Source organism: Capricornis sumatraensis, chromosome 6 (assembly GCF_032405125.1).
Source record: "Capricornis sumatraensis isolate serow.1 chromosome 6, serow.2, whole genome shotgun sequence".
Lineage (NCBI taxonomy): Eukaryota > Metazoa > Chordata > Mammalia > Artiodactyla > Bovidae > Capricornis > Capricornis sumatraensis.
The window spans coordinates 61305161-61322206 of NC_091074.1; the positions used below are offsets into that span (position 1 = coordinate 61305161).

General features: G+C 37.9%; 1 protein-coding gene across 4 annotated transcripts in view; it reads left to right on the top strand.

Moving 5' to 3' along the window:
- The window catches only part of VPS13A (vacuolar protein sorting 13 homolog A), a 271791-nt gene that overhangs the window by 80101 nt on the left and 174644 nt on the right, over nt 1-17046 (top strand). For all 4 annotated transcript variants that reach the window (XM_068974525.1, XM_068974527.1, XM_068974528.1 and 1 more), the window contains exons 18-20: nt 9361-9550; nt 9637-9751; nt 12021-12157. In XM_068974525.1, the coding sequence (XP_068830626.1) occupies nt 9361-9550; nt 9637-9751; nt 12021-12157 (442 nt within the window). The remainder of the gene's footprint in view (nt 1-9360; nt 9551-9636; nt 9752-12020; nt 12158-17046) is intronic.

Genomic DNA, 17046 nt, shown 5'->3' on the forward strand with positions numbered 1-17046 from the left:
TAGAGGACCCTCACAGGCTACAGCCCCTAGCATTGCAAGGAGTCGGACACGACAAAAGCAACTTAACACACACACCTACGTGATAACAATATGCTTAATTGTGTAAGGAACCACCAAACTTTTTCCACAGGTACTATACCATTTTGAATTCCTAAGAGCATCGTATGATTGTTCCTATTGCTTCACCTGTATCTTTGTTATTACTTGGTATTGTCATATGCCAGGTTTTGGCTGTTGTAATAAGTATGTAGTGGTATGTCAGTATTTGAATTTGTATTTCTGCAAATGACATGATGTAGAGCATCTTTTCATAAACTTTTTGTCAATCTTATTTGGTGAGTGTCTGTTAAGTTCTTTAGCCCATTTTTTACATTGTGTACGTTTTGAATAGGTCCTAATCAGATGTGTTGTTTTCAAATATTTTTTCTTCCTCTGTACATTGCTGTTTGTTCTTCCTCTTAAATTGCTGTTTGTTGTTCAGTCACTTAAGTTGTGTCCAACTCTTTGTGATCCCATGAACTGCAGCACGCCTACCCTACTATGTTCCGAAGTTTGCCACACTCATGTCCATTTAGTCGGTGACGCCATCCAACCACCTCATCCTCTGTCACCTCCTCTCCTGCCCTCAATCTTTCCAGTATCAGGGTCTTTACAGTGAGTCGTCTCCTCACGTCAGGTGGTCAAAATATTGGAGCTTCAACGTCAGCATCAGTCCTTCCAAAGAGTATTCATTGATTTTCTTTAGGATTGACTGGTTTGATCTCCTTGCTGTCCACAAGACTCTCAAGACTCCAGCACCGCAATTCCAAAGCATCTATTCTTTGGCACTCAGCCTTCATTATGGATGAACACTCATATCTCTACATGACTACTGGAAAAACTGTAACTTTGACTACATGGACCTTTGTTGACAAAGTGATGTCTCTGCTTTTTAATACACTGTCTAGGTTTGTCATAGCTTTCCTTCCAAGGAGCAAGCATCTTTTAATTCCATGGCTGCAATCACTGTCTGCAGTGATTTTGGGGATGAAGAAAGTAAAATCTGCCACTGTTTCAATTTTTTCCCCATCTATTTGCCATGAAGTGATAGGACTGGATGCCATGATCTTCGTTTTTTATGTGTTGAGTTTTATTTATTTTTTAATTATTTTTTTATTGAAGGATAATTTCTTTATAGAATTTTGTTTTCTGTCAAACCTCAACATGAATCAGCCATAGGTATAAATATATCAACTCCCTTTTGAACATCCCTCCCATCTCCCTCCCCATCCCACCCCTCTAGGTTGATGCAGAGCCCCTGTTTGAGTTTCCTGAGCCATATAGCAAATTCCCATTGACTGTCTGTTTTACATATGGTAATTAAGTTTCCATGTTAGTATTTCCATACACCTCACCCTCTCCTCCCTGTCCTCATGTCCATAAGTCTATTATCTATATCTGTTTCTCCATTGCTGCCCTGTGAATCAGTTCTTCAGTACCAGTTTCCTAGATTCCATATATATGCATTAGAATGCGATATTTATCTTTCTCTTTCTGACTTACTTCACTCTGTATAATGGGTTCTAGGTTCATCCACCTCATTAGAACTGACTCAAATGTATTCCTTTTTATGGCTGAGTGGTATTCCATTGTATATATGTACCACACCTTCTTTATCCATTCATCTGTCAATGAACATATAGGTTGCTTCCATGTTCTAGCTATTGTAAATCGTGCTGCAATGAACAGTGGGATACATGTGTCTTTTTCAGTTTTGGTTTCCTCAGGATATATGCCTAGGAGTGGGATTGCTGGGTCATATGGTGGTTTTATTCCCATTATTTAAACGAATTTCCATACTGTCTTCCATAGTGGCTGTATCCATTTCCATTGCCACCAACAGTGCAAGAGCATTCCCTTTTCTCTACACCTTCTCCAGCATTTATTGTCTGTAGACTTTTAGATGGCCATGATGACCGGGAGTTGGTGATGGACGGAGGCCTGGGGTTGCAAAGGGTCAAACATGACTGAGCGACTGAACTGAACTGATTCTGACCAGTGTGAAGTGATATCTCATAGTGGTTTAGATTTGCATTTCTCAAAAGCAGCGACATTACTTTGCGGACTAAGGTCCGTGTAGTCAAGACTATGGTTTTTCCTGTGGTCATGTATGGATGTGAGAGTTGGACTGTGAAGAAAGTTGAGTGCCGAAGAATTGATGCGTTTGAACTGTGGTGTTGAAGAAGACTCTTGAGAGTCCCTTGGACTGCAAGGAGATCCAACCAGTCCATTCTGAAGGAGATCAACCCTGGGATTTCTTTGAAGGAATGATGCTAAAGCTGAAGCTCCAGTACTTTGGCCACCTCATGCGAAGAGTTGACTCATTGGAAAAAGACTCTGATGCTGGGAGGGATTGGGGGCAGGAGAAGGGGACGACCGAGGATGAGATGGCTGGATGGCATCACTGACTCGATGGACGTGAGTCTAGGTGAACTCCAGGAGTTGGTGATGGACAGGGAGGCCTGGCATGCTGCGATTCATGGGGTTGCAAAGAGTCGGCCACGACTGAGCGACTGAACTGAACTGAACTGAATAATGAGCAATGTTCAGCATCTTTTCATGTGTTTGTTAGCCATTTGTATGTCTTCGTTGGAGAAAAGTCTGTTTAGGTCTTTCTCCTGCTTTTTGATTGGGTTGTTTGTTTTTCTGGCATTGAGTTGTATGAGCTGCTTGTATTTTTGGAAATTAATCCTTTGTCAGTTGATTCATTTGCTATCATTTTCTCCCATTCTGATGGTTGTCTTTTCATCTTGCTTATAGTTTCCTTAGGTGTGCAAAAGCTTTTAAGTTTAATCAGGTCCCATTTGTTTACTTTTGCTTTTATTTCATCTATTCTAAGAGGTGATTCATAGTGGATCTTTCTTTGATTTATATCATTGAGGGTTCAGCCTATATTTTTGCTCTGAGAGTTTTAATGTTTCTGATCTTATGTTTAGGTTTAATCCATTTTGAGTTTGTCTCTGTGAATGGTGTTAGGAAGTGTTCTAACTTCATTCTTTTATAGGTAGCTGTCCAGTTTTCCCAGCACCATAGATTGAAAAGTCTGTCTTTGCCCCACTGTATATTCTTGCCTCCTTTGTCAAAAATAAGGTACCCATAGGTGCATGGGTTTATTTCTGGGCTTTTTATCTTGTTCCTGCCTCCTTTGTCAAAAATAAGGTACCCATAGGTGCATGGGTTTATTTCTGGGCTGTCTATCTTGTTCCATTGGTCTGTATATCTGTTTTTGTGCCAGTACCATACTGTCTTGATGACTGTACTTGTAGTATAATCTGAAGTCGGGAAGGTTAATTTCCTCCAGCTCCATTCTTCTTTCTTAGGACTGCTTTGGCTATTTGGGATCTTTTGTGTTTCCATGTGAATTGTGAAATTTTTGTTCTAGTTCTGTGAAAAAACTTCATTGGTAGTTTGATATGGATTGCATTGAATCTGTAGATTGTGTTTGGTAGTATAGTCATTTTCACATATTGATTCTTCCTACCCAGGAACATGGAATATCTCTCCATTTGTTTATGTCGTCTTTGATTTCTTTCATTAGTGTCTTGTAATTTTCTGTTTACAGTTCTTTTGTCTCCTTAGGTAAGTTTATTCCTAGATATTTAATTCTTTGTGTTGCAGTGGTGAATGGAACTGATTCTTTAATTTCTTTCTGATTTTTCATTGTTAGATATAGAAATGCAAATGATTTCTGTGTGTTGATTTTGTATCCTGCGACTTCGCTGATTTCACTGATTAGCTCTAGTAATTTTCTGATACTGTCTTTTGGGTTTTCTATGTACAGTATCACTGGGCTTCCCTGGTGGTGCAGAGGTTAAAGCCTCTGCCTGCAATGTGGGAGACATGGGTTCGATCCCTGGGTTCAGAAGATCCCCTGGAGAAGGAAATGGCAACCCACTCCAGTATTCTTGCCTGGAGAATCTCATGGTTGGAGGAGCCTGGTGGGCTATAGTCCACAGAGTCACAAAGAGTCAGACATGACTGAGAGACTTCACTCGCTCACTCACTCATGTACGGTATCATGTCATCTGCAAACAGTGAGAGCTTTACTTCTTCTTTTCCAATCTGGATTCATTTTATTTGTTTTTCTTTGATTGCTATAGCTAGGACTTCCAGAACTATGTTGAATAATAGTGATGAAAGTGGACAACCTTGTCTTGTTCTTGATCTTAGGGGGAATTCTTTCAGTTTTCACCACTGAGAATGATGTTTGCTGTAGGCTTATCATATATGGCCTTTACTGTGTTGAGGCAGGTTCCTTTTATGCCCATTTTTTGAAGAGTTTTCATCATAAATCGGTGCTGAAGTTTGTCAAAGACTTTTTTGGCATCTATTATGATCATATGGTTTTTATCTTTCAATTTGTTAATAATGGTGTATCACATTGATGGTTTTGCATACATGGGAGAATCCTTGCATTCCTGGAATAAACCCAACTTGATCATGGTGTATGAGGTTTTTGATGTGTTGCTGAATTCTGTTTGCTAAGATTTTGTTGAGGATTTTTGCATCTATGTTCATCAGTGATATTGGCCTATAGTTTTCTTTTTTTTGTACTGTCTTTGATTTTGGTATCAGGGTGATGGTGGCCTCATAGAATCAGTTTGGAAGCGTTCTTCCTCTGCAGTTTTTTGAAAGAGTTTTAGAAGGATAGGCATTAGCTCTTCTCTAAATGTTTGATGGAATTCTCCTGTGAAGCCATCTGGTCCTGGGCTTTTGTTTTTTGGTAGATTTTTGATCCCAACTTCAACTTCAGTGCTTGTAATTAGGTTGTTCATAATTTGTATTTCTTCCTGGTTCAGTCTTGGAAGATTGAACTTTTCTTAGAATCTGTGCATTTGTTCCAGGTTATCCATTTTATTGCCATATAGTTGTTCATAATAGTCTCTTATAGTTCTTTGTAATTCTGCATTGTCTGTTGTAACGCTCTCTGTTTTCATTTTTTATTTTGTTGATTTGATTCTTCTGTCTTTTTTTCTTACTGAGTCTGGCTAAAGGTTTGTGAATTTTGTTTATCTTCTCAAAGAACCAGCTTTTAGTTTTATTAACCTTTAGTGTTATTTCTTTCATTTCTTTTTTATTTATTTTTGCTTGGATCTTTATGATTTCTTTCCTTCTACTAATTTTTGGGTTTTTTTTTCCTTTTCCAGCTGTTTAGGTGTAAAGTTAGGTTGCCTATTTGTTTTTTTCTTTTTTTGTTTCTTGAGGTAGGATTGTATTGCTACAAACTTCCCTCCTAGAAAACCTTTTGCTGCATACCATAGATTTTGCGTTGTCGTGTTTTCATTGTCATTTGTTTCTAGAAATTTTTTGATTTCTCTTTTGGTTTCTTCAGTAACCTGTTGGTTATTTAGAAACGTGTTGTTTAATCTCCATGTGTTTGTGTTTCTTACAGTTTTTTCCTTGTAATTGATATCTAATCTCAAAGTGTTGTGGTCGGAGAAAATGCTTGATACGGTTTCAGTTTTCTTAAGTTTACTGAAGTTTGATTTGTGACCCAGGATATGGTCTATCATGAAGAATGTTCCATGTGCAATTGAGAAGGTTTGAACCTGAATGTGAAGTCGCTCAGTTGTGTACGACTCTTTGCAACCCCGTGAACTATAGCCCACCAGGCTCCTCTGTCCATGGGATTTTCCAGGCAATAGTACTGGAGTGGATTGCCATTTCCTTCTCCAAGGGATCTTCCCAACCCAGGGATCGAACCCCGGTCTCCCACATCATAGACATACGCTTTACCATCTGAGCCACCAACGAAGTCAATCTTGAGAAGATGTATTCTTCTGCATTTGGATGGAATGTCCTGAAGATATCAATGAGATCCATTTCATCTAATGTATCATTTAAGACTTGTGTTTCCTTATTAATTTTCTGTTTTGATGATCTGTCCATTGGTGTGAGTGGGGTGTTAAAGTCTCCTACTGTTACTGTGTTACTGTCAATTTCTCCTTTTATGTCTGTTAGTGTTTGTCTTATGTATTGAGGTGCTCCTATGTTGGGTGCATAGATATTTACAATTGTTATGTCTTCCTCTTGGATTGATCCCCTGATCATTATTTAGTGTCCTTCCTTATCTCTTATAATCTTCGTTAAGGTCTATTTTGTCTGATACGAGGATTGCTACTCCAGCTTTCTTTTGCTTCCCATTTGTATGGAGTATATTTTTCCATCCTCTCACTTTCCATCATATGTGTCTTTAGGTCTGAAGTGGGTTTCTTGTAGACAGCATATACAAGGGTCTTGTTTTTGTTTCCATTCAGCCAGTCTGTGTCTTTCGGTTGGAGCACTTAATCCATACATTTAAAGTAATTATTGATATATATATTCCTGTTGCCATTTTCTTAATTGTTTGGGGTTGATTTTGTAGATCTTTTTCTTTTCTTGTATTTCGTGACCATAAGTCCCTTTAACATTTACTGTAAAGCTGGTTTGGTGGTACTGAATTCTCTTAACTTTTGCTTGTCTGAAAAGCTTTTTATTTCTCCATCAACTTTGAATGAGATCCTTGCTGGGTAATCTTGGTTGTAGATTTTTTCCCTTTCAGTACTTTAAATATATCCTGCTATTTCCTTTTGGCCTGCAGAGTTTCTGCTGAAAGATCAGCTGTTATGCATATGGGGTTTCCCTTGTGTGCTACTTGTTGCTTCTCCCTTGCTGCTTTTAATAGTCTTTCTTTGTGTTTAGTCTTTGTTAGTTTGATTAGTATGTGTGGTCACAAAGAGTCAGACACGACTGAGCGACTGAACTGAACTGAACTGACATGTTTCTCCTTGGGTTATCCTGTGTGGGACTCTGTGCCTCTAGGACTTAATTGACTATTCCTTTTCGATGTTAGGAAATTTTCAACTATAATCTCTTCAAAAATTTTCTCATACCCTTTCTTTTTCTCTTCTTCTTCTGGGACCCCTATAATTTGAATGTTGGTGCATTTTATATTGTCCCAGATGTCTCTGATGCTATCCTCAGTGCTTTTCATTCTTTTTCCTTTATTTTGCTCTTTAGAAGTTATTTCCACCATTTTATCTTCCAATTCACTGATTTGTTCTTCTGCTTTAGATATTCTGCTATTGATTCCTTATAGAGTACTTTAAATTTCAGTAATTCTGTTTTTTGTCTTTTTTGTCTCTATGTTTAGTCTTCAGTTCTTCTCGGTCTTTGTTAGTTGATTCTTGCATTTTCTCCATTTTGTTTTCAAGGTCTATGATAATCTTTACTATCATTATTATGAATTCTTTTTCAGGTGTTTGCCTATTTTCTCTTCATTTATTTGGACTTTGTTTCTAGTTTGCTCCTTCATTTGTGTAGTATTTCTTTGCCTTTCATTATTTTTTAAATTTTGTGTTTGAGGTCTCCTTTTCCCAGGCTTCATGGTTGAATTCTTTCTTCCTTTTGATTTCTGCCCTCCTAAGATTGGTGCAGTGGTTTGTGTAAGCTTCCTATAGGCTGAGATTTGTGCTGAGTGTTTGTTTCTTTTCCCTCTAATGGGCAAGGCTGAGTGAGGTGATAATCCTGTCTGCTGATGATTGGTTTTGTATTTTTGTTTTTTTTGTTGTTGTTTAGATGAGGTGTACTGCACAGGGTACTACCTGGTAATGCCAGGTCTTGTATTCAAGTGGTTTCCTTTGTGTGAGGTCTCACTATTTGATCCTCCCTAGGGTTAGTCTCTGATAGTTTAGGGTCTTGGAGTTATTGCTCCCACTCCAAAGGCTCAGGGCTTGATATATTCTCCACAGCACGCAGAGTACCTGTCCTTGGAGATGAAGACAAGGATGGGAAGGAGATTTTCCATGTGAATGTGTCACCTGGGCCACTCATCAGCCTTGCTTTGGTCTGCCTTCTGCTCTTGCTGTCCCAGTAAACAGTTCTTCTGTGGAGGCCAAATTTCAAATGCAGATCCAGTCACAGTCACCTGCTGTGCACTCTCCATCTTCTTTCCTGTGAAGCTGTATACTCATAAGGCATTTGATCACTGTATAATCATTGTATAATCATAAGGCATTTCATTTAAGTCATACCTGAATGAGCTAGTGGTTTTCCTTACTTTCTTCAATTTAAGTCTGAATTTTCAATAAGGCACTCATGATCTGAGCCATAGTCAGCTCCTGGTCTTGTTTTAGCTGACTCGAAAGAGCTTTTGCATCTTCAGCTGCAAACAATATAATCAACCTGATTTTGAAATTGACCATCTGGTAATGTTCATGTGTAAAGTTGTCTCTTGCTTTATTGGTAAAGAATGTTTTCTTGGACCAGTGCGTTCTCTTTGCAAAAGTCTATTAGCCTTTGCCCTGCTTCATTTTGTACTCCATGGTCAAACTTGCTTGTTACTTGCGGGTATCTTTTGACTTCCTCCTTTTGCATTCCATTCGTCTGTGATGAAACGGACATCTTTTTGGAGTGTTAGTTCTAGAAGGTCTTGTAGATCTTGATAGAACCATTCAAATTCACTTTCTTCAGTATTAGTGGTTGGGGCATAAACTTGGATTACTGTGATATTGAATGGTTTGCTTTGGAAACAAACCAAGAGCATTCCCAAGTACTGCATTTCAGACTCTCATTGACTTTGAGGGCTATTGCAATCCTTCTAAGGGATTCTTGCCCACAGTAGTTGATATAATGGTCATCTGAATTGAATTCTCTCATTTTGGTCTATTTTAGTTGACTGGTTCCTAAAATGTCGATGTTCAGTCATCTCCTGTTTGACCACTCCTCGCCTGAGGAGGAGATATTTCTCCAGTTTTTACTGTTAGAACTTGGTCAAATTCCTGGAGGTATATATCAAATTATTTGGGGCCTCCCAATGGCTGGCTACCTCTAGAGTTTTTAACTCTCAGTTATCTACACTAACACCTCCAGCAATTCATCAGTTACAGTTTAGATTTTCCAGCCTTGGTTCTGGTGTCCATGGTGTCTTCCTTTTGCAGGTCTCTGCTCTGGTAAGTTGTGACTAACTGTCTATCTCTCCAGTCTTAGGGGCAGCAGTTTACCCTGTGTCCTCCCCTCTTACATATCCAAGAAGAGTTTTTGGTTTTTCAGTTCTTCAACTTTTTACTTGTTAGTATGGAGTGGTAACTTAAAAGTCCTTTCATAGGGAACCAGAAATCCCAAACCCTTCAAAACTTCTTAATCTAGAAATTAAAATGTGAATAGAATTCTTTGTGAATAAATCTATGTCAGTTTAGATTAAATAGCTGTGTATTTTCTTTGTTGTGCATGAAACAGAGTAGCAAGAAATGCAGAGTGAAATTTATTTTACTATTTTTAATTTGAAAAATACTTTGAGATTATATTGATTGCTAATTTTTTTCTTGTCTTTTTTTCATGCAGATTTGAAACCAAAATAGATTCATTTCATGTTACTGGCTTACCAGATAACTCAACAAAACCCCGCCTCCTGTCTTCATTAGATGATGCTGGATCACTCTTGAAAATTATGTTTGAGATAAATCCTTTAGATGAAACTGTTGCTCAGAGGTGTATCATAGAAGCTGAACCTTTAGAAATGTTATATGATGCAGTAAGCATTTTTTGCAATTCCTAAGTTTTAATATATTTCTATTTGCCTTGAGTTTGTCCTCATGTTATTGATACTTATTTTAACAGAGAACAGTGAATAGTATAGTAGAATTCTTCAGACCTCCAAAAGAGGTAAATCTAGCACAGCTGACTTCAGTAACTTTGACAAAACTTGAAGAATTTCGTGATAAGACAGCAACAGGTAAATGCCAGTATTATTGTTGGTTTATCATTTAATACAGTTTGAGTCATGTTATACTGATTTTAGTATTCTTTGAGTTTATATTTGTAGACTAGATATAGTTTTAATTGAAACTTAGTCTGGTACTTTTATATATTTAAATTCAAATATAATGATAACTATGTCTTAAACTTAGAAAGGTCTGACCTTTGAATCACATTCATGTTAATTGCAAAATTTTGTTAGGATTTTTGAAATTCTGTTTATGACAGAAACTGGCCTATATTTTCCTTTCTTGTGATGACTTCCAGATTTTAGTCTATCGGTCTCAGAACCTAGAAGTTCCACCCTTTTTTATTATCTTGGAGAGTTCGTATAAGATTAGGTCTCATTTCTTTTTTCAGTCTTTGGGCTAGGAGATTTCTTTGGGAATAATTTTAAACTAGAGGTTCATTTTTTTAAAATATAGATGACTATAGAGATGATCTCTGTGGTTTTTAATGATTTGTAGTTTGTTGAGACTTGCTTTCTGGCTCAACATATGGTCGTTTTAAAAATGTTCCATATATATTTGAAAAGTATGTACTTCATGTCTTCTGTATCCTTGCTAGATTTTTTTTCCCTTTTCACCATATTCTAACAGTTATTTAGAGAAGTACATGAAAAACACCTCACTGTCAATGTTGACTTGTATATTTCATGTGAATCTGTAATTTTCTGCTTTATAGATTTTGTGGCTAATTAGGTATATACAGAGATAATTTTTTCCTGTGAACCAACTCTTTTATCTATATGAAATTGTCAACATTTTTAGTAATGCTTTAATCTTTCAATATTCTTTTTGTTCTGATTATAGTATATATATTTCAGGTTTCTTTTGGTTGTAATTTGTCTGCTACGTTTTTTTTATTCTTCTATATTCTTTTCCCTTCTATCTATAGTTCTAGATGTGTCATTTCAACAACATATATGAAGTGTTTTTCAAGCTGTGCTATTCAGTCTTTTCTGTTTCTTGACTGTTTTTTGCCTGCCTTTGGATAAATTACAGCATTGTTTCCTCAACTCCCACCCTTGTACCATTTGAAACTTAAACATTCTCTCTTCACCACCTTTTCTTTCTGCCCTCAGTGTTTTCCACCATCATGGTCTTTTCCAATCAGCTGGCCCTTTGCATCAGGTGGCCAGAGTATTGGAGGTTCAGCTTTAGCATCAGTCCTTCCAATGAATATTCAGGGTTGATTTCCTTTAGGGTTGACTGGTTTGATCTCCTTGCAGTCCATGGGACTCTCAGGAGACTTCTGCAGCACCAAGTTTTTCTCAGAGACATTCTTTGCATTCTCTTATGGGTAGGTTTATAGGGAGAGGGAGATTTAACTTCTGTATTACTCTTAATTTTAGTATGTATCTTTTAGAGCCCAGATTTATGAGAACTCCTGCTAGACTCTATTTTTTTGTCATCTGTTCCCTATACTCTGTGAGACTATGGAAAGGAGTTCCAAAGTTTACCAAGTGCCAGAACATGGTCTTAGGATAAAATTTTTTTGGTTCACTTTGAAATCTTTTGGCTAACTCTTTTCAGTTTGATTTCCCACTTGATAGATACTTACTCTCTTGCCTCCTCTTAATGTTTTTAATGTTTCATTTTCATTGCTGTTTGTTTTGCTCTATGTCCCACAATTTTTATTGCTTTAAGTGGAAGAAAAAGTTTGGCTACCTACTTACTGATGTTACCAGGATTTAAACTCTAGTTTTAATATAAGTTGCAAACATTATTTTAGTTAAAATTCATTGAGATAGATTTGTCTGTTTTTATAGAAAGCTCTGGTTGCTTATTTTGATTTACATATGGTTTTATTGAAGATGATTTAGTAATCGAAAATTTTTCATTGTCTCAGTTAATATGAAGGTTGAGTTCATTGTTCGGTATAGCAGACGTAGCTGTGTTAATTTCACAAATTGGGGAGAATTACAGAGATTCTAATATCACAGATATGAATAATTATTTCATGGAACTTAATTTTTTTAGATGTGTATCTTCCAAGTTTTACCCAATTGAGTTTATAGATCAAAAATTCTTTTTTGATTATTACAGTTTTATACTTGGTTAATATTTAATAAGGAGCATATACATTGACTTTATATTGAAAACATCTTGCTGAAGGTTATTTAAAAATTAATACTAACTTCATATTATTTTAAAATTGTGTTACTAATTCATGTGTTTAGTGATTCTCTGTTTCTTGAGTAATTTGTGAACATTATTCATTGTAAAGATTTAAATTTTCTGCAGGTCTGGTATATATTATTGAAACACAGAAAGTTCTTGATCTCAAAATTAACTTGAATGCTTCATATATCATTATCCCACAAGATGGTATCTTTAGCCCTACATCAAATCTCCTTCTTTTGGATCTTGGACATCTAAAGGTATTACTTTGTTTAAGATGTCTCTTGGTTTATAGATGTTTGATTTGGTAAATTAGTTTTTAGCTTAGTAGCAGAAACTAAAATTTGAGAAAGCCCCTGTTTGTAACGAATAACGTGGTTTCATTTAGTTAGGTAGTTTTCTACATTTCTTACACGAAAATGACCTATTGAATGCTGAAGGTCAGAGGCAAACCTAAGAATTATATTTGTAAAATTTGAGAGTAATTCTTAAGGAGTTTATTTCCTTTTTAGTTTAAATTTATTACTTGATCAATTAAAACGTATAGAGTAGGAAGAAGTTCTATGAGTCATCAAATGTATTTTCATCCTTCTGAAATTTTTTTTGTATATACTATAAATATTGACATTTTAGTATTTCTATTAAATAATCCTATAATTGAGAGATGGTCTTCTTTCATTTCCCTTCCGGTTCAGTTATGTGTGTTTTTCCATCAGTTTTGAGTAGAGAATACTTTTTTCTGTGTTTCTGGTTCTATGCTGTTCAATATGGTACCCACTTGTATTTATTTAAATTGATTAAAGTTTTTTTTAATTCAGTTTCTTAGTTATACTTTAGCTACATTCCAGCATTTAATAGTCACAAATGGCTTGTGGCTACTGTACAAGGTGGAGAGCATTTTTATCATCATAGGAAGCTCAGTTGGAAAGGAGTACTCCATATCATTAAATGTAGGCTGCAGTCCATGGGGTCGCGAAGAGTCAGACACGACTGAGCGACTTCACTTTCATTTTTCACTTCCATGCATTGGAGAAGGAAATGGCAACCCACTCCAGTGTTCTTGTCTGGAGAATCCCAGGGGCAGGGGAGCCTGGTGGACTGCCGTCTATGGGGTTGCACAGAGTCGGACAAGACTAAAGCGACTTAGCAGCAGCAGCAGCAGCTAACAGTTTAAGACCCAAGAGGGATAGATATGGAATGCTCTTTCTGGCCACCTAATAAATATGTGTCTTTCCTTGATATTGACATTCTCCTTTATGTATTTTTTTACTCCTCATTTAGTAATTATGTAGACACTGCTGGATTTACATTTATAATAATTTTATACAGCTAATAATTCATATTTGAATTTGTTTATGGATTTGGTTCATGGGCAGTGTGGTATAGTGGAAATAGCCAGTGGAAAGGTATAGTGGTCAAAAGTAACCGTATATCTTTAGTTTTATGACCTTAGGCAATTTGCATAACATTTTGCATAAAATTTGTTACTTTCAAACAGATAGTCAGTTTTGACTGTGTACTTCAAATGAACTGTAAAATAGAGGGGAAAATTTTATAATACAAAACATATATGCATATGTGTGTGTGTGTGTGTGTGTGTGTGTGTGTGTGTGTATGTATATGAATGAATGGGTGAACAAAATCTTTATATACTACTGTAAAATGATTTCCAGGATACTTGAGTGAAAAAAATAGCATGAAGAGTATAGCATGGAAGAGTTATATAACTATAACTCGCTTGAAAAGTGAAGGTCGCTCAGTTGTGTCCGACTCTTTGCGACCCCATGGACTTTACAGTCCGTGGAATTCTCCAGGCCAGAATGCTGGAGTGGGTAGCCTTTCCCTTCTCCAGGGGATCTTCCCAACCCAGGGATCGAACCCCAGGTCTCCGGCATTGCAGGTGGATTCTTTATCAGCTGAGCCACAAGGGAAGCCCAAGAATAGTGGAGTGCGTAGCCTATCCCTTCTCCAGTGGATCTTCCTGAACCAGGAATCGAACCAGGGTCTCTTGCATTGCAGGTGAATTCTTTACCAACTGAGCTATTAGGGAAGCTCATTGAGGTTGCATAAATGGCAGAGATGGAATTAAAATTCAGTTATCAGTTCAGTTCAGTCACTCAGCCATGTCCAGCTCTTTGTGACTCCATGGACTACAGCATGACAGGCCTCCCTGTCCATCACCAACTCTGAGAGTTTACTCAAACTCATGTCCATTGAGTTGATGATGCCATCCAACCATCTCATCCTCTCTCATCCCCTTCTCCTCCCACCTTCAATCTTTCCCAACATCAGGGTCTTTTCCAGTGAGTCAGTTCTTCGCACCAGGTGGCCAAAGTATTGGAGTTTCAGTTTCAGCATTAGTTCTTCCAATGAATATTAGGACTTATTTCCCTTAGGATTGATCTCCTTTCTGTCCAAGAGACTCTCTCTCATGTACGGATGTGAGAGTTGGACTGTAAAGAAAGCTGAGTGCTGAAGAATTGATGCTTTTGAATTGTGGTGTTGGAGAAGACTCTTGAGAGTCCCTTGGACTGCAAGGAGATCCAACCAGTCCTAAAGGAGATCAGTCCTGGGTGTTCTTTGGAAGGACTGATGTTGAAGCTGAAACTCCAGTACTTTGGCCACCTGATGCGAACAGCTGACTCATTAGAAAAGACTCTGATGTTGGGAAAGATTGTGGGCAGGAGGAGAAGAGGATGAGATGGTTGGATGACATCACCAACTCAATGGACATGGGTTTGGGTGGACGCTGGGAGCTAGTGATGAACAGGGAGGCCTGGCATGCTGTGGTTCATGGGGTCGCAAAGAGTCGTACACGACTGAGCGATTGAACTGAACTGAACTAGGCTGGCCATAACTTTTTTTCCCAAGGAGGAAGAATCTTCTAATTTCATGGCTGCAGTTATCATCTGCAGTGATTTTGGAGCCCCCAAAAATAAAGTCTGAAACTGTTTCCACATCTGTCTGCTATGAGGTGATGGGACTGGATGCCATGATCCTAGTTTTCTGAATGTTGAGCTTTAAGCCAACTTTTTCACTCTCCTCTTTCACTTTCATCAAGAGGCTTTTTAGTTCTTCACTTTCTGCCATAATGATGGTATCATCTGCATATCTGAGGTTATTGATATTTCTCCTGGCAATCTTGATTCCAGCTTGTGCTTCATCCAGCAGTGTTTCTCAATGATATACTCTGCCTATAAGTTAAATATGCAGGGTGACAATATACAGCCTTGACGTACTTCTTTCCTTATTTGGAACCAGTCTGCTGTTCCTTGTTCAGTTCTAACTTGCTTCCTAACCTCCATACAGATTTATCAGGGGACAGATTCGCTGGTCTGGTGTTCCCATCCTTCAGAATTTCAACAGTTTGTTGTGATCCACACAGTCACAGGCTTTGCCATAGTCAAAAGCGGAAGTAGATGTTTTTCTGGAACTCTCTTCCTTTTTTGATGCAGGTATCAGGTATACTAATATTTAATCCTGGAGTCTCATTTACCATTATAAAGCTATCTAAATATCTTATCATGCCATGGAAATATTTTGTAAGATGTATTTGTGTCTTAATATTGTTTTTAATAAAAAGTCTTCTTCAGTTCAGTTCATTCTTCCATTGTGTCCGAATCACTGTGACCTCATGAATTGCATCACACCAGGCCTCCCTGTCCATCACCAACTCCTGGAGTTCACTCAAACTCATGTCCATCAGTCAGTGATGCCATGCAGCCATCTCATCCTCTGTCGTCCCCTTCTCCTCCTACCCCCAATCCCTCCCAGCATCAGAGTCTTTTCCAGTGAGTCAGCTCTTCTCATAAGGTGGCCAAAGTATTGGAATTTCAGCTTCAGCATCAGTCCTTCCAATGAAAACCCAGGGCTGATCTCCTATAGAATGGACTGATTGGATCTCCTTGCAGTCCAAGGGACTCTCAAGAGTCTTCTCCAACTCCACAGTTCAAAAGCATCACTTCTTCAGCACTCAGCCTTCTTCACAGTCCAACTTCACATCCATACATGACCACTGGAAAAACCATAGCCTTGACTAGATGGACCTTTGTTGACAAAGTTATGTCTCTGCATTTGAATATGCTATCCAGGTTGGTCATAACTTTCCTTCCAAGGAGTAAGCGTCTTTAATTTCATGGCTGCAATCACTATCTGCAGTGATTTTGGAGCCCCCCCAAAATAATGTCTGACACTGTTTCCACTGTTGTCCCATCTATTTCCCATGAAGTGATGGGACCAGATGCCATGATCTTCATTTTCTGAATGGTGAGCTGTAAGGCAACTTTTTCACTCTCCTCTTTCACTTTCATCAAGAGACTTTTTAGTTCCTCTTCATTTTCTGCCATAAGAGTGGTGTCATCTTCATGTCTGAGGTTATTGATATTTCTCCCAGCAATCTGATTCCAGCTTGTGCTTCATCCAGCCCATCGTTTCTCATGATGTACTCTGCATATAAGTTAAATAAGCAGGGTGACAATATACAGCCTTGATGTACTCCTTTTCCTATTTGGAACCAGTCTGTTGTTCTCTGTCCAGTTCTAACTGTTGCTTCTTGACCTGCATACAGGTTTCTCAAGAGGCAGGTTAGGTGGTCTGGTATTCCCATCTCTTTCAGAATTTTCCACAGTTTATTGTGATCCACAGAGTCAAAGGCTTTGGAATAGTCAATAAAGCAGAAATAGATATTTTTCTGGTACTCTCTTGCTTTTTTGATGATTCAGTGGATGTTGGCAATTTGATCTCTGGTTCCTCTGCCTTTTCTCAAACCAGCTTGAACATCTGGAAGTTCATGGTTCACATATTGCTGAAGCCTGGCTTGGAGAATTTTGAGCATTACTTAACTAGTGTGTGAGATGAGTGCAATTGTGTGGTAGTTTGAGCATTCATTGGCATTGCCTTTCTTTGGGATTGAAATGAAAACTGACTTTTTCCAATGCTGTGGTCACTGTTGAGTTTTCCAAATTTGCTGGCATCTTGAGTGCAGCACTTTCACAGCATCATCTTTCAGGATCTGAAATAGCTCAACTTGAATTCTATCACCTCCACTAGCTTTGTTCTTAGTGATGCTTTCTAAGGCCCACTTGACTTCACATTGCAGGATGTCTGGCTCTAGGTGAGTGATCACAGCATCATGATTATCTTGATCTTG